Source organism: Atheta coriaria, unplaced genomic scaffold, assembly GCF_025399875.1.
Source record: "Atheta coriaria isolate IRGN ID8LTWV9N9 unplaced genomic scaffold, Caltech_Dcor_3.1 hic_scaffold_6_pilon, whole genome shotgun sequence".
Lineage (NCBI taxonomy): Eukaryota > Metazoa > Arthropoda > Insecta > Coleoptera > Staphylinidae > Dalotia > Dalotia coriaria.
This window is the reverse complement of record NW_027045448.1, coordinates 13,692,164-13,712,004: the sequence shown is the minus strand read 5'-3', so window position 1 is coordinate 13,712,004 and position 19,841 is coordinate 13,692,164. Positions and strand designations below refer to the sequence as shown.

Genomic DNA, 19,841 nt, shown 5'->3' with positions numbered 1-19,841 from the left:
TAGATGAAAACTACCTGAAAACAAGTTTAAATTATAAAATTTAACTGTTTTATCTTTTAATGAAGTATTTAAGTTGTTTTTCTTTAAGCAGCCCGAGTTGCTTTGAATAATCCTTTTATTAAACACATGGACGTGGAATACGCGATTCTGGCACGAGACATGCCGCTACCTCAGGGGATGACACAACCCATGGTGAAATCAGGTGGAGTGCGTGAAAATGCAGCAGCTTCGTATGTTTCGCCTAATTCACACACGACAGCTACAATTGAGGTAAAATTTATTTTTTATTCAAAAAATTTAAAAAACTAAATTTTTACACATTTAGGATGGAGGTGATCAACCCCAGCTGTAGCAACCGATGAAGATGATCTCGAGGAGGGCGGTCTTTGTTAAAAGCGTATTTGCGTGCAGTACAACCGTTGACGAAATAACTTTCATGTCCTAGTCGTTAAATTCATAAATGTACAGCTTTTAAGGATAAAAAAAAACAACGTGCATAGGTAATGTAGTCGGTTATTAACATTAATTAATCAGGCGTGATGATTTGTTGAAGGGTTTTGAAACGTTCTAGACTTTAACGCAATGCTATGAGTTGTTATAAGTGCATTTTCAATTCTATCGAATAAGTATATTCAAGTTATCGTAAGTGTAAACACTGATTCATTCCAGTTGAGTTGAGAAATGTGTACGTTTTTTCAAAATTAGCACTAAAATAATTACATTGGGCTGACGAAAATTAATTGTGCGCATGAATGATTAGATACTATACTCTTGTTAATGTACTTATGTACTTACTTAAATCAATTTCAATCGAGGATGTGCAGTTGTTATTTATTGCTCGGTTAAAGACAAAATTAGATGAAAACTACCTGAAAACAAGTTTAAATTATAAAATTTAACTGTTTTTATCTTTTAATGAAGTATTTTACTTGTTTTTCTTCAAATTTGTTTTGTTTTAAGCTGTTTTTTGCGTTTTTAACAAGAAAATAAGAAAAATTTTAATTTTGAGGTTAAAAATAACAACTACATGATTTGCTCATCAATATAATAGTATATATTTTTAATATATATATATAATATATTTCCTGTAACGGTTACATTCATCTATATTTTAAATAGAATATATTATAACATATTTTACAATTACAAACAATTACAGTGTTACGAAGTCATTGTCGGTTATCTTTCGAGCAAAAAATCGTCGGCAAAGCAAAAGATTTAGCTAACTATCGTAAACTAATCACAAATCGAGATAAAATCGTAAACTATACAAATACATATGGAATTATTCAAAGAAAGCAAAAGATACCAATGCGTATTAGCACTCGTACTAAACTTAAATGTAAATATTATCCAAAAATAAATGCACATTTTTAAGTTTACGCCCTGGCGCAGAAGAAATGTTCAAGAATTTGTTGTCGTTTGTAATCGCAAGTAACAGTGAGAGAGTAGTGGAAGAGGGGAACATTAACACACGTCATTGTTTCACTTTGTTATCAAACACCGAGTTGAGTAGCGCTGATTATAGGCATTATGCATTAATTGTTGAGACTCTCCCAGAGTTCATCGTCGCCCCACTTGTTGTCCCACTTTTTCTCCTCTCGTGAGGTCTTTTTCTTGGCGCTGCTGCGTTTGTTCTCCGTGGGCGAGATGGGCGACGTTGTTTTCGAGTCGGTGGGTGATTGGTATGAGTTGGACTCGTTTTGGTAGCCCCATTGTTGACTTGTGGGACTTTTTGGACTTGAAGCTCTATAAATTTTAAATGAATTTCAATATTAAGTATCAAGTGCGCTAAACTGCACTTTAATCACGTGTAAAGACGTGATATTTACGCTATTTGTCTACTTTCACATTATTTCCATGTTTAGTTTTTGTATTTGAACTTTTTATTTTAAAATTTCGAATTATTAAAGTACTTTAGTCACGGTTTTGGTCGTCCGTGAGTAAAGTACAACTTTTCGTGTCTCAAAACCGTGGGAAAAGTAGTTAAAGTAGAAAAACATGTATTTTTTGCGTTTTAATAACAAAAACTTACTTAGAACCCTGCTGACTGGCAAAACTCCAATCATCTTGATTGTTGAAACTGTTACCGTTGCCACCAGTAACAAGCGATGATTTTTCACCAGGGGAATGGAAATTTTCACCGCCTACTTGACCATAAGTACCAAATTCAGCGCCGGGTTGCTGTGTACCTGTTACTTGCGTCCAGCCACGACGTCCCAAGTCGCTCATCTATCAAAAAAAATCAATTTTAACAAATTTTTCAAAAAATCCTCAAAAACAATGAAAAAATGTTTGAAACAAAATCATACCTTGTTTGCTAAACCACTGACATGATTACCTACATCATCTAACAAATTGCCCTCTCGAACCTTTCAAAATAAAACAAATCAAAAAAATAAATAAAAACACAACCGATGATGATTATAATGATGATCTACCTTCTGCGACGCGATGCCGCCATATTTAAGCGCACTTTCGGATGCTTTACTGGCGATTTTCGTCGCTGAATTCGACAGGAATGACCAGCCACTCGCAAGTGACGACAGCGTATTGTCAAACATCTCTTGCGATTGACTCCGGGGTGGTGGTTCCATGGAATATCCGAAACCAGAATACTTGCCTCCTTGACTCGGCGGTAAATCCCTTTAAATAATTATTTATTAAATAAACATTCACACATTTAAACTTAAAACTAAAAACTTACTCTCTTCGATTTGCATTCTCATTCTGCCGTTTTGCAAAGAACGCTTCCTTCTCATTCTTAAACTCTGGCGAATTAAAGTTCTGATAACTGCCGTTGTTTTGGTAGCCATTATTCTGGTAGCTATCAGCCTGTTGGTATGAGTTTGAGCTATTGTTGTAACTTTGCGTCGTGGTCGACGAAGTGTTGATCAAACTCCCGCTGTATTTCTGCGCCGGCGATTTCTTTTCGTCCCAGTTTTTACCTTGGGCTAATGTAGAAATCTGTAATTCACACAAAAAGTGACGCCATTTTAGTATAAACTCATATAATTTATAGGTTAGTTTATTGTTAGTAATACTAACCTTATCTCTGTATAAAGCAGCACCTTTTGTATTGTACTTTTGTTGGATGCTCATTGAATCATCGTAATCATCCTGAGCTTCAAAAAATATCCTAGCATTACTATTACCACCGACTTTCATCTTCTCCAGCTCAATCTCTTTCCATTTGTCCATGGTAACAGACCGGACGAATGATAAGTGTACTCCTAGCCCACGATGCTTCCCAGAACACTCCAGGCAAATCCATATGCCATATGTTACTGAAGCCCATTGTGGATTGTGGGTTTGGCATTCAAAGCATTTCTATGTAACACAATAAATATTAGTAAAATTTCAGTCAAAACTTTTTAAAACTACTCACATCGTTCTCGTTGGTGGGCTTCAATTCGGAAAGAAGTCTTCGTGTTCGAGGACTGGCCATTCTTGTAAGAGCTTCGTCAATAAGATACAACTACGCTACGTGGATTAAAGAAATTTATCTAGACGGGAGCTGTCTTCGTTATAAGTCGCGCATGTTGTGTGTGTGCTAATTGCGTAAGTTTAAACAAATTGCAAATGTTTCAAACGATTCTCGGCTTCAGTGTGGAGTTTTTTTCGGACGACGTGTCGTGTGAATCGGCCCCACTTTCCAGGTCAATATTTTTCGAAATGTCCGACGTTTACCGAACACTTCGGGGCTGTCAAGGACAATCATTTAAAATTCATACAATCATCAGCATTAATTATCCAAAGATTATATCTTACATTATTGGTACACTAATAGACAAATCAATAAATATGAGTAGAATAGTTTTTGTTAAGATTCTTTTAAAAATAGATTTTGGGACAGGTGGCGCCCTCGTTTAAATTTTCCCTCGAAAATCAGAAATAATTTTAAGGTTATTTTCAAACAGTTTATGAGTACACTTTGCCGGTGATTAATTATAATTTACTATCGAATAACGTGATTAATTTTGTTAAAATGGCTGAAAAGATGGAAGATCTCAACCTGCCGCAGTCAGCAGTGTTGAAAATAATCAAAGAAGCAATTCCAAGCAATGCAAGTATTGGAAAAGATGTGAAGGCTGCATTGGCGAAAGCCGCATCGATATTTATTCTTTACCTCACATCGCAAAGCACACAGACTATGCAGGCAGCAAAACGGAAAACAATCACCTCACAGGATATTTATGACGCTCTAGAGGAGCTTGAGTTCGGACATTTTGTAGAACCATTGAAAAATTGCCTTAAAGGTATGCAACTCTTTAATACCACATAAAAAATACTCAAAATTTGTGCCCACAGAACAACAGGAAGGAAAAGCAAAGAAAACAGCAGATAAAACAAAGCTAAAGACTGCAGACCAGCCAGAGAATGAAGAAGAAGAGATGGAAGATGAAGAAGAAGCTGATGAAGGTGAAGAAAAAGACTCGTAAACAAATGGTAACAACAAAAATACTAAAAATAACTTATTTGTATGTTTGACCTTGAACAATTTAATATTTTCTCATAAAACTCGATTTGATTTGCTCCTTTACTGGTTGGTTATGCTGTGATACATATTAACAAATTAATTAACAATTTATGTATGTGAAAAATGGCGTAATTCTGAGATATCACACTGGTATTCCACTTGCCAGTTCACATTATTACATTTCTTTACTTGAATTGAAGCTGTTCCACACTGGCAAATGGAATGTTGAGTAGTAAACATTATACAACATTTAAAAGTGAATATAAGGCCACACAAGATGTGCTCGGCATTGCGTCCTGACTTCGATTAACATGTTTTATAATATAAGCCAAAATTTGACATCTTGCGACGCCATTCGTGGTGTGGAAACCAAGATGGCGTCCGGCAATCTGTCAATTTTTAACTCTTGTAGCACCGGCAAACAATTTTAAAGCGCGCACGTTTTGTATTTTGGTTTTGTATTATGTGTACGTGAAAATGCGTTAGATTATTGATCCACGCGTATAATACGCTCGATCTTTGCTCGACACATCGGACAATCGGAGATTGTGGGTGCGCAGGCGCTGCAGCAGCAGTAATGGCCGCAGGGAATGTAAACGACTTGACACTGCAACCAAACATACACATTATTAAGAAATTGTTATGTTTTAGGTGAATTTTGAAGTAATTTACCCGATTATCCATGCAAATAACACATTCAGCCTCTGCTGTACCAACATTCGCGACCGGAGCACTTGCAGTTTCGTCCAAATCCTCTCTACTGGCCGGAGCACTAGGTTCCTCTTGCAATTTCTTCAAATCACGCTGTCTATACTTATCGAAAGCATCTAATATTCTCTGTCGGTCAATACCATTAGTAATACCGACAGATTTTAATGTATCTTCATCAATGGCGGTTGAGTCGTCAATTTGTAGCTTTGCCAACAAAGGCAAGTAATGCAGCACGCCTTCCATCAGGAGCAACTCGACGAAATGAGCATTCACACTTTTTTGCATCTCTGCCAAACCTTCAGGCATTCTAACAATTCAAAACATAAAAACAATATTTTAGCCTTTAATTTCTCACTGAATATTTATTTACATACCGATCTAGTAAGGCTTGATACTGACGCATCCAAAACCCTTCATCTTTCTCTTGATTAATGCGTTCTAAATCATGTAGAGTCGACATTAATTCACCGCGTCGTGCATTTTGTTGATCTAACAATTCTAGAAGTACCATTGAGAGTTCAACACGTTGCTGAGCCAAATCATTCTAATAATTTGTATAAAAATTAATGAAAAAATGTAAATTTTCATATTTTTAGTTCAATTTCTCACCAAATTTTGATCAAGTTGTAATTTACGCCTGTCTAATTCAATGTGTGTGAGAGCAGCAAGTTGTCCTTCGACAAGTAACACTTGCTGCACCAAACTCCACGAACGCACATCGCTTTTCTCCAATAACGCAGCCACAGCGATTTTTTGTAAATCTTCATCTTGTTGGATTGTCACAGCGAGTTGTTTACCGCGATCGTCGATTGTTTGCAGGATTTCTTGTACGTGTGCATTTGATTCAATTTCCCTGCATAGGAAACAGAATTGGTATGAAAATTAACACAAAAAAAGAGAAAAAACAATTTTGATAGTCGTGGCCAATACACAAGCGACATCTAGTGAGTAATAAGTATACTAACTGGTTTAATATCGTCTGAGTTGTTTCAATCCGTGACTGATCCATTTGTGTAAACTTATTCGCTTCATTCTCGAGTATCTGTTGCATTTCTAACAAGATCTGCGCATTTTTCACTTCTTTGTGTTCGTTTGCAGCGCGTAATAGTTCTTCATGTTCCTGCATTTCCAACTCAAAGAGTTTTATCGGCGGTTTTGTGTTGAATTGCAGCAATTGCTGAATTGCGTGACTAGCAGCATACTCAGCTGTAATATTAATATATTTTACACGAAATACTAATGTAAATTAAACAAAAACTTACTTTCTTTGAGTTGTTCTATAAGTTTGAATCTTTCCGCGTCTTTGACTTGTTGTATCTTATCCAGTGAGAGATTTACTTGTTCTTGTTGATACGACAGCTCTGCCAATAACTTATCTTTGTTGATTCGTTTATTACTAGCGAATTCAATCTCTTGCCGTTTGATTTCGTCCCATTCACGCTCAATAGCCAAGAAATCTTTCTGTTTTTGTTCCTATAACACAACACATGGATAAATGACACTAAATTAGTTTAAAATTGACAGTTAGACACGTTTACACTAGGATGTGGCTGAGTAAAGAGTAATAACATGCCTTTATCTTTTCTAGATCCCAAAATTTTGCCTGAAAATAAACAAAACGTTAGTCAAAAAATAAAAACTAAGCGGCTAGCGATTCAAATTCACAGCATTTACGACCCTAACCAATCAGCGTCGAGCAGACGGCCATCATGAAACACGTGATCGCCGGCGACCAAGCACAACTAACCGTAACGAAGCCATTTTGAATTTTAACGTTACAACGTGAAAATGATGTGAAAATCGTGAAAATGAACGAGATATTTACAAAACAACTTGAACTAACCTCAATATTAGTAGTGTAAGACGCATGGTACGGTTCATTTCCATTCTTTGGTGTATCTGTGACATCACAAGCAACATCTCCTCTATTTTCATAGCAATTGCAATCAACGCTATGACAAATAAACTTCAAGATTTCTTCACAACCTTGTTCGGTAACTTCTCGCGGCGGGTAAGTGACAACATCACTATCCACTTGAATATCACACAGTCTATGTGCTTTGTGCAGACTTCTAGGAAGTCGCGTCAACTTTGGATTGTTTCTTACAAGCAAAACTTTGAGGTTAAATAACATTCCTAAATCTTCAGGCAATTCATGCAGGTGATTATTATTGACATTGAGTAACTCCAGGTGACCTAATGTGCATATTGTAAAAGGCAGCTTTTTCAATTGATTTCCTTCAAGATGAAGTTCCTGCAATAGCAAATTTTAAAGGTTAAATATTGAGGTTATGTTGTAATGCACACCTTAAGGCTGTGTAATAATTGTATATCGAATGGCAAAACGGTAAAGAAATTGTTGCTTAAGTTAAGCACAACAATGGTGTTCAAATCAGCTAATTTGCCGCCCCCTGAGAGGGATTGCAGTTGATTGCTTGACACATCAAGCACTTCTTTCCTGAAGACTTTGCACAGCGCGTAAATCCCCGCCGGGACCTGGGTGATATCACATGCTGAGAGGTCAAAGATTGGTTCTGGTGTCTCTTTTGCCTGCAAAATTACATTATTTCACAATATTTCAATCATCAATTGCGTTTTGGCTTACCAAATATAATTTGTGTTCGAATAACGTCTTGTTTTCCTTTTTATTTCGTCGAAAAAACGAACTAAACATTGCTATATCGTGCAGAATGCTGGCTTGTGTCGCATTATAGCGAAATGAAGGCACAAACCCACAAATTGCTGTGTTTTCTTGTCGGTTTGCTTATTTAATCAAACATGGGCGTTTGGAAGCCTTGAAATGTTGACATCCTGTCCGTGTGCTGAAAATTCAATGCTGCAAATGTAAGTTTCGTGCGGGATTGTTGTAAAATCGGTTGTTTAAACGTGCGAGAATTGATTTTCAGGCTTTGTTTGTACTTTGCATTGTTCAATTGTTTGATCACGCAGATCGGGGCATGGGGGTTGATCGTTGATGTTCGCTAGTGTCAAAATCAGCTGTTTGCAATGCAGATATAAAGCTAGTTAAACACTTTTAGAAAATATTAACAAAAAATGTTTTTTTGTTAAAAATATGAAGAATATCTTTGATATAAGGTTAAATTTTAGAAAAATTTAGGTTTTATTGTGGGATTTACAGGTTTCTGTACGGCAATGAAACAATTTGTTGATTTTGCACGTTGAATGATTCACAAGTATCAAATTTCAAGTGCTAATAAATAAATTGCGCTAAACAATTGGATAATCATCTATTATTATCATTATCTAGTTACATTTGATCATTTATTATTGCTGTGATAAAGATTAGATAATATTTTATTCATTTTAATGTTTTCAATGGAATTATTAACTAAAATCATTGAAAATTGATGATTCACGATAAAATTTTAAAGTTTAAATATTTTAAAATTAATTTTTTGATGTTTAAACATTTTATTTGCTTTAAAAATGACTTTACATTAATTTTTACACAAATATGAAACTAGCTTTACATTGTGCAACATTCATAACGTAGGCAACCCAAACAACACCTCGCCAAGCCCACAATTTCTGTACTTTACAATTCCATGTTTCAACTCTCATTTTTTTACTTTCATCACAAAAATATCACACACATCATAGTTATTATGATAATAAGATATCTTATCATACAATAAACGTTTGTAAATCTATACAAATCGTACGTGCCTATTGTATTACATGCATCAATCCCCATATCCAGCTCAAAAATAAACAAACATCGCAAATCGGTAGACAACTCGGGTAAAAACCGATTTATAAATTCCATGAACCATAGGGATTTAAGGTGGAGGTGGCAGCTGATGCAACTACACACATAAATAGCGTCAAGTTTTACTGTACTCGCACAGTAACATTGTGTTTCCAGCCGAGATCATTGCCCTGCGCTTGTTTTATCAACCTACAAATTGTGTGATTTGTAAATCAGTGAATTTCTGCCGCAAAACATAATCAACGGTGAGTTTTATTCATAGAATTAGTTTAGAATAATAATACCCAGTACTACATCAAACATTTATTGGTTTTCATTTGGTTTTCGTGTGTGGAATTTACATTTTACACACTTTTGCACACTTTACACCAATTGGTAGCTACAAAAATATTCGTGGTTATGTCAATGTTATAGTCGTGTTACAAACGGACATTAGAAAATATATAAATGTACACAACACGCATGGAATTAACATTTTTCAATGTTAATACATATCTAACTATAACTACGTTTATCATGTATTATTGCTGTGATAAAGATTAGATAATATTTCATTAATTTTAATGTTTTTAATGGAATTATTAACTAAAAACATTGAAAATTGATGATTCACGATAAAATTTTAAGTTTAAATATTTAAAAATTTATTTTTTGATGTTTAAACATTTTTTTATGCTTTAAAAATGATTTTACATTAATTTTTACACAAATATGAAACTAGCTTTACATTGTGCAAAATTCATAACATAGGCAACCCAAACAACACATTGCCAAGCCCACAAATTCTGTACTTTACAATTCCATCTTTCAACTCTCATTTTTTTTACTTTCATCACAAAAATATCACACACATCATAGTTATTATGATAATAAGATATCTTATCACACAATAAACGCTTGTAAATGTACACAAATCGTACGTGCCGATTGTATTACATGTATCAATCCCCATATCCATCTCAAAAATAAACAAACAGCGCAAATCGGTAGACAACTCGGGTAAAAACCGATTTATAAATTCCATGAACCGTAGGGATTTAAGGTGGAGGTGGCAGCTGATGCAACCATACACATAAATAGCGTCAAGTTTTGCTGTACTCGCACAGTAACATTGTGTTTCCAGCCGAGATCATTACCCTGCGCTTGTTTTATCAACCTACAAATTGTGTGATTTGTAAATCAGTGAATTTCTGACGGAAATCAGAATCAACGGTGAGTTTTATCGATAGAATTAGTTTATATTAATAATACCCAGGACTACATCAAACATTTATTGGTTTTCATTGGGTTTTCGTGTGTGAATTTACATTTTACACACTTTTGCACACTTTACACCAATTGGTAGCTACAAAAATATTCGTGGTTATGTCAATGTTATATTCGTGTTACAAACGGACATTAGAAAATATATAAATGTACACAACACGCACGGAATTAACATTTTTCAATGTTAATACATATCTAACTATAACTACGTTTTATCATCTTTAAATTATGCTTGATTTACTTGATAGGGCGGCCAAATGATTAATTTTCATGTATTTATGCTTAAAACATGAATATTTCATAAAATATTTTTCATAAATTAATTTCTCAATGAATAGTTTATATTTTTGAATGTTTGGCCTGCCCTATGATATTTATAAACATTTTATCGCATATATTCACGCTGTTAATGATTAGATAACTTAAATTATTTAATATTTACGCGATTTTATAAGCTGTGTGTAGTGTAATTGTGAAAAAAATTAATTTTGATTAAAAATTAATACAGGTAAGATAAAATTAGTGCATGTGTCTAATAAAATTATTAAAATATAAACGTAAGTAACATAATAATAATACATAAATACTAATTTAATATAATATTAATTTTGTAAATGTAACTTGTGTTGCCTAACATTAATTGTGTTGTTTTGTAGTGTGTTACTCTTCATTTGTGATTGTTTCCTTCTCGTTTTCCTGGTTTTCATCAGCGCGTTGCAGAGAGAACCGCCTCCGGAGGCGGTATTCAGTAGGTGTAAGCATACCTCTTAAAATTGTGTCCAATGACACGTTGAGTCCACTTTTTGTCATTCTACAATACGTCTCCCAGCATTTTCGCTCTTTTACTGTTTCTGTCTGTGCGCCATCTTGATTTTCTTTATCTTGATCGCCATTGGTTGTCATCTGCGTGTTTTGATCTTCTGCACACACTGTAGATGGCGTGGTTGTAGGTTTTTCTTGTATCCTTAAAAATAATTACAAAATTTAAAGAAAATAAAAGTTTCAAGTTTGAGTTTTGATGAAAAAGTGAAAAGTGAAGCATTTTGTTAATTAACCACTTGCCAGCTGATAACGCGGCACGCGACGTTCGCGCACCACAACCTTGACAGCTAACAAGGTGTTCGGTGTGTGGCGTACTCCGACCACTCGAGCAGCGCACACTTTCGGTGAAAGTGTAATTCACGCGAAAAATGCCTACATTTAACAAATTGATACAAACTTGACTATGCGAGAAGTAAATTGGAAAACTTTTGCCCTTTCGAAAATTTCGGGCTTGTTTCGGCCGGGGGTGGTGCTTTGCGAATGATGTAACTTTCGGCATGAATTTAGGCCAAGTGGTTGTGGATGTCGTTACGACCTAGGCCAATGCCTAGGCCCCGAGACGTCACCGACTTGTCCGGGGGCATCATTCACTCTCCAGCGCACAATATAAAAAAATAAGCACACGAAAGAAAGTCGCGATTGCGGTAGGTATTGTGTTGTCTCCCTAATCGATTCTACATTGTGCTCGCAATCCTCACATGTCGTAAAAGGCAACATTATTTTGTTTCGTCCTTCGTTTGTTTGCGTTTCATTGTCTGTAGGGATATTATTATGGGTGTAAACTAGCGCCATTAGTGGATATTAATTGTTAGATTTATATTTCTCTTTTTTGGTTTTTTTTATTTAGGGGTGAAATTTATGAGATTAGGTCTGAGTTATTGATTTCGTTTGATTTTGATTTTGATTGTAATCTTGCCTTTGGTAATTGATTGACGGGGGCGAAGGGCATTGTACCAATCGGCGATGTCAAATCATGTTTTATTACGATCGCAAGCATAATATATTAAATTGTATACAGGGTGTTTTCAGAAAAAATAATAAAAAATACTAAAAAAAATTAGCAAATTTTTTTTATAAAAATTATTGTATCTCTGAAACTATAATAGATAGATAAGGGATGCTTTTATGAAAATATAGATATAAAAGAGAACTATTAGTAGGAGTTTATTTGGTTAAGATTAAATTAGTAGTTTTTGATTAATTAATGAAAATGTAAAAAATTTACTGAAAAAGTTGACTGAAATTGTGACCAGAAAGTGACTTGATTTTAAGTAGTTATAACTCAGTAAATTAAAATGCCAGGAAATTTCTGAAAACATGATTATAACGAGAATTTAATGAAGATTAAACGTATCAAAAGCAAACTTTGATACGACTTGTGGTTTTCCGGTAATTGTCTTTAAAGTAGACTGTTGCAATTTACTATTTTTAAAGTTTATCCAAGTTTCAAACCATGATTACTCCAAAAGTAATAGCGATATCTACATAATTTTCTTTCTCAGTTATAGATCAAGATGTCTACTATCGGATAGTTAATAATTTTTTCAAATTATTTTAAATATTTAGAAGAAAAATGCAGAAAACTAAAAATTTCAGATAAAAATCCCAATATTTTAGTTTTTTTTGTTTATAAATAGAAGTATAACACCCTGTACATAATTTAGATTAGATTATTCCTATTATATTCGCAATATGTAATTTATTGCCGTATTTTTTAGCCAATAAACATAATAGATGTTAATCGATTTATATCCTTTTGCTAGCGCTGACGTCATCAATCATCGGTATTAGGCGCAAGTGATATGAATTCAGAATTTAATACCGGTATTTTTTATTATTCAAAACATAGGTATACCGGTATTTATAACTTAAGTTTTTGTTGTTTTAAAAAAAATACCGGTATTTGAAGAAAAAAAACCGGTATACCGATATTGATACCGATATTTTTCAAATATCAGAATTTGAAATACTTTTAAATATCGATATTTGCACTATTTAAAAAAAAATACCGGTATTAATACCGGTATATCGGTTTTCATTTCTCAAAACCGGTTTTATTTTACTTACTGATTTTTTTCCTCATTAGCATTCTCATGCTGCAAAAGCCTTCGTTTCGCCTCCGCCAGTCCTTCATCCGGCTGCGCACGCTTCTCCAAACTTTTCTGCAACTTCTTCGCCGCGCTGTCCAACAGTAAATTAGCACCAACAGAACCGCGCCGCGCCGGAAAACTCGCCGAAAAACTGCGCACGGCGTGAATACTCGAGTGCTGAAAAGAAACTAAACGTTTCCATGTATGAGTCACATGATTGATTGATTGATTGACGTTGATTAATTTCACACCTTTAGAAATTCGGCGCTGAAATTTCGGCATTATTACCTAGTACACCTGCACACACATTTCGACACGAATCGTGATTAATTTCAATGTCGGCTCACCTTGCTTGACAGTTTTCCGAAGCGAAAAGTGTTTGTTCTCGCAACACGCCTGCTTCTTCGGCGAATGCGGTGAGTGCTTCAACAAATCCGCTTTTCTTTCACTTTCCTGCGCATCCAGCTCTTCATCAGCTTCACTCTCCGAAGGACTAACAAGGGAAACCATTGTAACCACATCCGAAGACTTTTTATCATCATCCACATCTTTATTGTTAGTATTTGGTTGTTTTGCACGTTTGGCGACTTTAATTTTCCGTCTGAGACGAGTTTTAACTTGAATATCAGGTTTATTTGACGTGGGTAAGGAAGATGCGCGTACTAATGGCGGCCGAAAGTGTTTGACTGGTTGCATAGGTGATGCACAGCCGGGATTTATCGATGTGAACGCGGAATTTGTACGTTTTTGAAACATTGCGCGTTTCTGCGCTGCACTGGAAGCTGTCTGTGGTCTAGGAGGACTTTTTTCTAATGTTGATTCTTGTGTGGGTAAATTACGCCGAGTTTTAATTATATCCTGATTGGATTTAGTTCTTTCAATAATCGGTACGACAACAACCGCTTGTGAAATTGTTTCTGAATCACTACCAACCGGTGATGAAATCTTACTTTTACGTAAATGTTTCTGAAAAATCTGCTTTAAATTCGAAGTATTACTTTGGTCATCCGTTTGGAGTAAGAGTGGTTGCATAAGTTTGGGTTCTTGTCTCGGTGTGTAGTTGTAATCATCGCCGCTTTGCTCCGCTTGAAAATTATGCGCGAGGAAAATATTCAGTTTGTTTTTGGTGTTTTCGCGTTCCTGCCACGCGATGTGTAATTTCTGCGCGAGGTCTTTGCGTGAATACAACGCTGTATCATTATTGTTGTTATTCTCAAGTGTGGATTGATGTGAATGTCTACGAAATGGTTGCGGTTGTGATTCGTTGTCACCCCAGGCGACTTTAATCGAATGTTTTGGATTTCGATGCGCTGCTTTTGCGCTCAGCGAGATGCGAATTCCCGCCTCGTCATTGGTCAGTTCTTCGGAGTGTTGCTTTTTTAAACTTGCGCGTCGCGTGGATGCTGATTGCGGTGGCGTGTCGCATTGTAGTGAGAATTGACGAATTGCGCTCAATTTGCGTGGCATTGCGAGTGGGTTTTAGGAACTTTTTTTACTTTGGAATTTTTTGCTGGTGCGCGCACTCACGACGCGCCCGAACACGACTGGCACAAAGTTTGATGTGCTTTGATACTTGAGGGGCGCGTAAACAGCAAATCGCGAATGAACCACCCTTCGCGACCGAATAACAAACGCGCCCGCCGCCGGCGTTTACTCATTTATTATCGACCGTGCGGGCGGCGCGCCGAAAACTTTCGCTTCTTGCGATTACATTTACAGTGTGTGTGTGTGTTGGGTTGCTGCGAGCGTTAATCATTCGCACGTCATGCGAAGCGAGCATGTGTGCGATCGTTGATCCCACAGCCCACAGCTTATTTCCGATATCGGTAAACAATTTTTGTTTTTTCGCCCTTATTCACGCTGGTGTCGTTCGGGGGTGATTAATTTGGTGTCAAATTCAAGAATATTTAATTACAAAACAGATTTCATATTAAAATATTTTTAAAAAATGTGAATTTTTTACTATTTCAATCATATTTTCTGTTATTATTATTTAATTTTTATGAATTTGGTATCAAATTGAAGGGAATTTTAATGCGCATAATTTGATACCAAATTTATCCTTCAGAAATGTTTAGTTTTTGAGTTATGTTGCTTTTTGTGATTATGATTTGTGAAATTGGTTGCATACATAACAAAACTTATATGTTTGCAATTTTATTCATATTTTCTGTTATAATTCTCACATTTTTATGAATTTGATATCAAATTAAAGAGAATTTTATCACCTTAATATTCATCGGAAATGTGTCCGTAAAAAAATGTTTTTCTGTCAATATTTACGTGATCTTGTTTTGTCAGTTGGTTGCATACATAACATGGCATGAACCACCCTTCGCGACCGAATAACAAACGCGCCCGCCGCCGGCGTTTACTCATTTATTATCGACCGTGCGGGCGGCGCGCCGAAAACTTTCGCTTCTTGCGATTACATTTACAGTGTGTGTGTGTGTGTGTGTGTGTGTGTTGGGTTGCTGCGAGCGTTAATCATTCGCACGTCATGCGAAGCGAGCATGTGTGCGATCGTTGATCCCACAGCCCACAGCTTATTTCCGATATCGGTAAACAATTTTTGTTTTTTCGCCCTTATTCACGCTGGTGTCGTTCGGGGGTGATTAATTTGGTGTCAAATTCAAGAATATTTAATTGCGAAACAAATTTCATATTAAAATGTGTTAAAAAACGTGATTTTTTTACTATTTTAATCATATTTTCTGTTATTATTATTTTATTTTTATTAATTTGGTATCAAATTGAAGGGAATTTTAATGCGCATAATTTGATACCAAATTTATATTTCAGAAATGTTTAGTTTTTGAGTTATGTTGGTTTTTGTGATTATGATTTGTGAAATTGGTTGCATACATAACAAAACTTATATGTTTGCAATTTTATTCATATTTTCTGTTATAATTATCACATTTTTATGAATTTGATATCAAATTAAAGCGAATTTTATCACCTTAATATTCATCGCAAATTTGTCCGTAAAAAAATGTTTTTCTGTCAATATTTTCGTGATTTTGTTTTGTCAAGTTGGTTGCATACATAACATGGCATTTGTATGTTGCTTGCACAGAATTGAATCATGAGTGGAGAAAACGCAAATGGCGGCGGTGAGAAAACGGACAAACGTCGTTATAATTACATGGAGAATGTACTACAACACATTATCCAGAAGATATCAGTCAATGAAGCAGAGAGGAAACGAAACAACCAAATTCTCAATTCGGTAAATATAAAAATACTCCATCTTTATGAAAATAAAAATTGAAAAATAACAAGAAATTCATTTCTAGGCGATTGAAATCATGCTGGCAAAGATGCGTGACACATCTCCTCTTTTTGGAAAACTATACACGCGTATATTTTACGGTGGCAGTTACTACGATAATTTGAAAACCGGCAAACCGGACGAGTACGACATTGATTTATTAATGATGCTTTCCAAGAAGCAAATGTTCACACTCAAACCAATCGAAACCGCGCCTGGTTTCGTCACATTGCAAATGGCGGACAAGAATGACTCAACGTAGGTTATCATTTAATTAATTAATTTAAAATTTATATTAATTAATGTATTTTTTATAAATAGTGAATTCGCTGAGTTATTCGACGGTGAATTTCTCTGCACGGACAAAGTTTTGAAGTGGATGGAAAGTTTGGTGTCCAAAACTTTATCCAATTTACCAACCAGTGGCAGTCAAAACATCCTACGCATTCAAGACACTGATTTTTTCGTAAGTTTTCACTAATAACCAAACCTAACCTAAAATAAATCTAAAACTTATTTTTATTCTAGATTAAAATCACCAAGTCCGGCCCTGCGTTCACAATCAGATTAAACGGTCAATTGGGTGATACCCATATGAATTTCGATGTTGATCTCGTCCCGTGTTTCATATTCAACGCTGCGATGTGGCCAAAAGGCAAATTTCGCACGAATCCAGTCCAAGATAAGGTTAGAATCCAATATAACCTACAATAGTGTAAATTAAAGGTTATAACCTTAAAATTTCCAGACTGATTTCTTCATCGTACCAAAACAACCCCGTGGTAAACTGGACTGCAAGATGAACCACTGCTGGCGGCTGTCATTTCAAGAACAAGAACGTCAATTGATCCGCAGCTGTCGCGTGCTTAAACCATGCGTGAAACTGATGAAGAAACTCCGTGATCACATGAACCACAAAGCAATCAGCAGCTATTTCATTAAAACCATGTTCATCTGGCAGATTGAGAACGCAGGCAAGACGTTCTTCGATAATAGCTTAAGCTATGTCTTTGTTGAGATGTTGCAAGTGTATGAGAAACATTTAGCCGAACGCAAGATTCAATATTATTGGAATACCGACAATAATCTGATCGGATCTCTTTCGGATATCATGCTAGATAACTATTGTAATCAGGTACGTCGCATTGTGAAGGATATTGTCACCAAAGAAGAGAATAATCCGTATTATGTCGGCAAGTTTTTCTTAAGTAAGTTTTTATTTTATTTAAAAACGTGTTTTACGTTTTTAAATGGTTAATAATTGTAGATAAGGAAGAAATGGAGCAGTTGAAAGTGGATGTACCTTTGCCAGTGCGTCCCACCGGCAAGGAAGTGAAAGAAAATGGCGGTAATGCAAATGGCGGCGCATCTTCTGATAAATCAAACGGATCCAATGCTTCCAACACGAAATGCAGCTGCTCAGCAGCTAATAACTTTGAATCCGCACTGGCGGATATTCGTAGGGAGGTTGCCGAAGCCCGTAGGGATCAGGAGGCGTTAAAAATGGATATTATGGATTTGTTGCAAGTGGTTGTCAAGCGATTGGACAATATCCAAGCTAAACTCGCTTGAATCTATACTGTATTTTGTTGTAAAAATAAACTATTCAAGAATTCACCAGATAAATCATGTTTTCATCGATTATTTAAGGTTATGTGTTGAGAAACAGTTATAAAGGTTATGTTTGCTTGCAGATTGATGCATCATGGCGAACATACTGGAGGAAACTCTCAAGGACATCAACAGAGAGAAGATTCAACTGAATCAGAACGAAATTGAACGAAACAATGCATTGTTGAAGCAAATGACGGAATATTTGATTACCGAATTGAAAAAGGATCCGTTTTTCAAATCCATCTACGAGCGTTTCTTCTTCGGTGGCAGTTACTATGATGGCCTCAAAGTGGGCAAGCCGAACGAGTTCGATATTGATTTGTTGTTTAAGCTGCCTTTGAATGCTTCTCCAACCATTCGCGTTGATGACAATTATCCTGGCTTTGTGCAAGTTCAACTACCGACTATTGATTTACTACGGACCAATCCAACTTCTGTCGATTATTCGTAAGCATTTTGTTCGATAGTTGTACTGCAACTCAAAGCAATCCATGCATAACCAACAAATGTGTGTTACAGTTCCATGCGCAAGTTGGTCAATGATGGGAATTATCTGTCGATTGATAGGATCATGAAATGGTTTCAAAGCCGCGTGGATATTGCCAAGAACGCGCTCGCAAATCGTGCGGATTTAGATTTTGCATTCTCAAGGACATCGGTGAAAAACAAGGGACCTGCGATCACGTTCACGATTCGCAACAATGCGACCTGCGATGAATTCGACGTCGACTTTGTGCCCTGTTTTAAGTTTTTCAATACGAAATGGCCGGCAAATTGCAAGCCATTTAGGCGTGAACTTGTTGATTCCAAGGATCAACTTACTCAAGAGGTAATTTTTGTGTTATGTTGGTTGCATAGGTTATAATTTACTTTTGGATTTAGTTTCTTGTTGTGCCAAAGCCAAAGGACGCCTACAGCACAACATACATGCGATTATCCTTCCAAGGTCAAGAACGTGTCTTGATTCATGACAAAGGCCATCTGAAGGCGGCCATTCGACTGCTCAAGGTTGGTTAAGCGGTCATCTTTGCTCATAAATAGCCTATATTTAATATAACCTATATTTTTTCAGTTGTATCGTGATAAGGAACACGATGAGAAGATTAAGAGCTACTATTTCAAGACGATGGCAATGTGGGCATTGGAGGATCCAACATTCCGATACAAAAACGCGACACTTAGTTCTATTTTCATGCAGGTGATCAAATTGGAGATGATGTATAGTGGGTTGCATACCTAACCTGTTTGATTTTCTTTCTTTGCAGCTGCTGGAAAGATACATTAATGTTGTGGGAAAGAAAAAACTTCAGTACTATTGGAATCCCAGTTTCAACTTGTTCCAAGAGAGCGATGCGACTTTCTTAAGGGATTTACACAACCGCCTCTTGTATTTTCAGAAAGATTTAAAGTCTGATAACGCCGATAAGATTAAAAAACACTTTGGTTGTGATGTTGATGTAGGCGGTTTGGGCGGACTGCTTAAAGGATTGGGGATTAAGGATGATTCGGGTGCATGTAAGTTATACCAAGCAGTTAGAATTGCAGTTAACGAATTGTTATTTTAGCGACATCTACTGACAATGACCAAGGAATCGGATCCACTGTTGGAGCCGTGGCGGGTGTGATTGGTGTCGGTGCAATCATAGGATTGGGCATATGGCGTGCATTGGCTCACAACAATAGGCAGCAAAATAATCAAAACTAGGTTATGTTGCGTGCATGATCATAAATATGTTTTAAATAAACGAACAGAAATCATGTGTGTCGTATTATTTTAGCTTTTAAGTAGCTGTAATTATTTGAAATACTATAGTTGAGGTTAGGTTATAATTGGTATTATAATGTGGTTTTCTT

At 35.9% G+C, this 19,841-nt stretch overlaps 5 protein-coding genes and 1 long non-coding RNA gene across 14 annotated transcripts; 3 read left to right on the top strand and 3 right to left on the bottom strand.

Moving 5' to 3' along the window:
* Positions 1–91: 91 nt before the first annotated feature.
* Positions 92–1,411, top strand: LOC135794533 (uncharacterized). Its single transcript, XR_010548911.1, has 2 exons — positions 92–270; positions 326–1,411. It is a non-coding gene; the product is annotated as an uncharacterized lncRNA (long non-coding RNA).
* Positions 1,032–3,671, bottom strand: ArfGAP1 (ADP-ribosylation factor GTPase-activating protein 1). 2 transcript variants are annotated; one of them, XM_065305837.1, is made up of 7 exons: positions 3,389–3,670; positions 3,049–3,330; positions 2,708–2,967; positions 2,442–2,646; positions 2,313–2,372; positions 2,036–2,232; positions 1,032–1,749 (listed from the first exon to the last, which is right to left on the bottom strand). In XM_065305837.1, the coding sequence occupies exons 1-7, from the start codon at positions 3,446–3,448 to the stop codon at positions 1,539–1,541; spliced, it is 1,275 nt and encodes a 424-aa protein (XP_065161909.1). In that variant the 5' UTR covers positions 3,449–3,670; the 3' UTR covers positions 1,032–1,538. The 2 variants fall into 2 exon arrangements, with proteins under 2 accessions (XP_065161909.1, XP_065161910.1); XM_065305838.1 differs by lacking the exon at positions 2,313–2,372 and having other exon boundaries at positions 3,389–3,671.
* A 201-nt stretch (positions 3,672–3,872) lies between these two features.
* Positions 3,873–7,039, top strand: Chrac-14 (DNA polymerase epsilon subunit 3 Chrac-14). 3 transcript variants are annotated; one of them, XM_065305844.1, is made up of 3 exons: positions 3,873–4,259; positions 4,312–4,449; positions 6,780–7,039. In XM_065305844.1, the coding sequence occupies exons 1-2, from the start codon at positions 3,989–3,991 to the stop codon at positions 4,440–4,442; spliced, it is 402 nt and encodes a 133-aa protein (XP_065161916.1). In that variant the 5' UTR covers positions 3,873–3,988; the 3' UTR covers positions 4,443–4,449; positions 6,780–7,039. The 3 variants fall into 3 exon arrangements, with proteins under 3 accessions (XP_065161916.1, XP_065161915.1, XP_065161914.1); XM_065305843.1 differs by having other exon boundaries at positions 5,132–7,039; XM_065305842.1 differs by lacking the exon at positions 6,780–7,039 and having other exon boundaries at positions 4,312–4,521.
* On the bottom strand, positions 4,523–7,932 carry LOC135794525 (E3 ubiquitin-protein ligase LRSAM1-like). Of its 2 annotated transcripts, XM_065305834.1 has the most exons (10): positions 7,797–7,932; positions 7,499–7,741; positions 7,035–7,445; positions 6,765–6,794; positions 6,454–6,664; positions 6,157–6,397; positions 5,801–6,044; positions 5,566–5,735; positions 5,153–5,498; positions 4,523–5,087 (listed from the first exon to the last, which is right to left on the bottom strand). In XM_065305834.1, exons 1-10 carry the CDS (start codon positions 7,863–7,865, stop codon positions 4,968–4,970), a joined length of 2,085 nt encoding a protein of 694 aa, XP_065161906.1. In that variant the 5' UTR covers positions 7,866–7,932; the 3' UTR covers positions 4,523–4,967. The 2 variants fall into 2 exon arrangements, with proteins under 2 accessions (XP_065161906.1, XP_065161907.1); XM_065305835.1 differs by lacking the exon at positions 6,765–6,794.
* A 975-nt stretch (positions 7,933–8,907) lies between these two features.
* Positions 8,908–19,745, top strand: LOC135793615 (cyclic GMP-AMP synthase-like receptor). 5 transcript variants are annotated; one of them, XM_065304640.1, is made up of 7 exons: positions 8,908–9,166; positions 16,179–16,331; positions 16,399–16,631; positions 16,695–16,839; positions 16,902–17,060; positions 17,122–17,581; positions 17,641–17,999. In XM_065304640.1, exons 2-7 carry the CDS (start codon positions 16,188–16,190, stop codon positions 17,943–17,945), a joined length of 1,446 nt encoding a protein of 481 aa, XP_065160712.1. In that variant the 5' UTR covers positions 8,908–9,166; positions 16,179–16,187; the 3' UTR covers positions 17,946–17,999. The 5 variants fall into 5 exon arrangements, with proteins under 5 accessions (XP_065160712.1, XP_065160715.1, XP_065160711.1 ...); XM_065304643.1 differs by lacking the exons at positions 16,179–16,331; positions 16,399–16,631; positions 16,695–16,839; ... (1 more) ...; positions 17,122–17,581; positions 17,641–17,999 and adding exons at positions 18,068–18,434; positions 18,507–18,816; positions 18,870–18,995; ... (1 more) ...; positions 19,253–19,502; positions 19,553–19,745 and having other exon boundaries at positions 8,932–9,166; XM_065304639.1 differs by lacking the exon at positions 8,908–9,166 and adding an exon at positions 9,901–10,133.
* On the bottom strand, positions 10,242–14,628 carry LOC135793614 (uncharacterized). The gene is made up of 3 exons (XM_065304638.1): positions 13,447–14,628; positions 13,077–13,287; positions 10,242–11,151 (listed from the first exon to the last, which is right to left on the bottom strand). The coding sequence occupies exons 1-3, from the start codon at positions 14,564–14,566 to the stop codon at positions 10,848–10,850; spliced, it is 1,635 nt and encodes a 544-aa protein (XP_065160710.1). The 5' UTR covers positions 14,567–14,628; the 3' UTR covers positions 10,242–10,847.
* Positions 19,746–19,841: the final 96 nt, after the last annotated feature.

Coding starts and splice junctions, on each gene's coding strand:
- ArfGAP1 (XM_065305837.1), bottom strand. CDS start 3,448: ATGGCCAGTCCTCGAACACGAAGACTTCTTTCCGAATTGAAGCCCACC. Junction 3,331..3,388: donor AGCCCACCAACGAGAACGAT/GTGAGTAGTTTT, acceptor TGTGTTACATAG/AAATGCTTTGAATGCCAAAC. Junction 2,968..3,048: donor CTGCTTTATACAGAGATAAG/GTTAGTATTACT, acceptor TGTGAATTACAG/ATTTCTACATTAGCCCAAGG.
- Chrac-14 (XM_065305844.1), top strand. CDS start 3,989: ATGGCTGAAAAGATGGAAGATCTCAACCTGCCGCAGTCAGCAGTGTTG. Junction 4,260..4,311: donor ATTGAAAAATTGCCTTAAAG/GTATGCAACTCT, acceptor TTGTGCCCACAG/AACAACAGGAAGGAAAAGCA.
- LOC135794525 (XM_065305834.1), bottom strand. CDS start 7,865: ATGTTTAGTTCGTTTTTTCGACGAAATAAAAAGGAAAACAAGACGTTA. Junction 7,446..7,498: donor AATTATTACACAGCCTTAAG/GTGTGCATTACA, acceptor TTGCTATTGCAG/GAACTTCATCTTGAAGGAAA. Junction 5,736..5,800: donor TACAACTTGATCAAAATTTG/GTGAGAAATTGA, acceptor ACAAATTATTAG/AATGATTTGGCTCAGCAACG.
- LOC135793614 (XM_065304638.1), bottom strand. CDS start 14,566: ATGCCACGCAAATTGAGCGCAATTCGTCAATTCTCACTACAATGCGAC. Junction 13,288..13,446: donor TCGGAAAACTGTCAAGCAAG/GTGAGCCGACAT, acceptor GGAAACGTTTAG/TTTCTTTTCAGCACTCGAGT. Junction 11,152..13,076: donor GCTAATGAGGAAAAAAATCA/GTAAGTAAAATA, acceptor ATTATTTTTAAG/GATACAAGAAAAACCTACAA.
- LOC135793615 (XM_065304640.1), top strand. CDS start 16,188: ATGAGTGGAGAAAACGCAAATGGCGGCGGTGAGAAAACGGACAAACGT. Junction 17,061..17,121: donor CGAATCCAGTCCAAGATAAG/GTTAGAATCCAA, acceptor TAAAATTTCCAG/ACTGATTTCTTCATCGTACC. Junction 17,582..17,640: donor TGTCGGCAAGTTTTTCTTAA/GTAAGTTTTTAT, acceptor TAATAATTGTAG/ATAAGGAAGAAATGGAGCAG.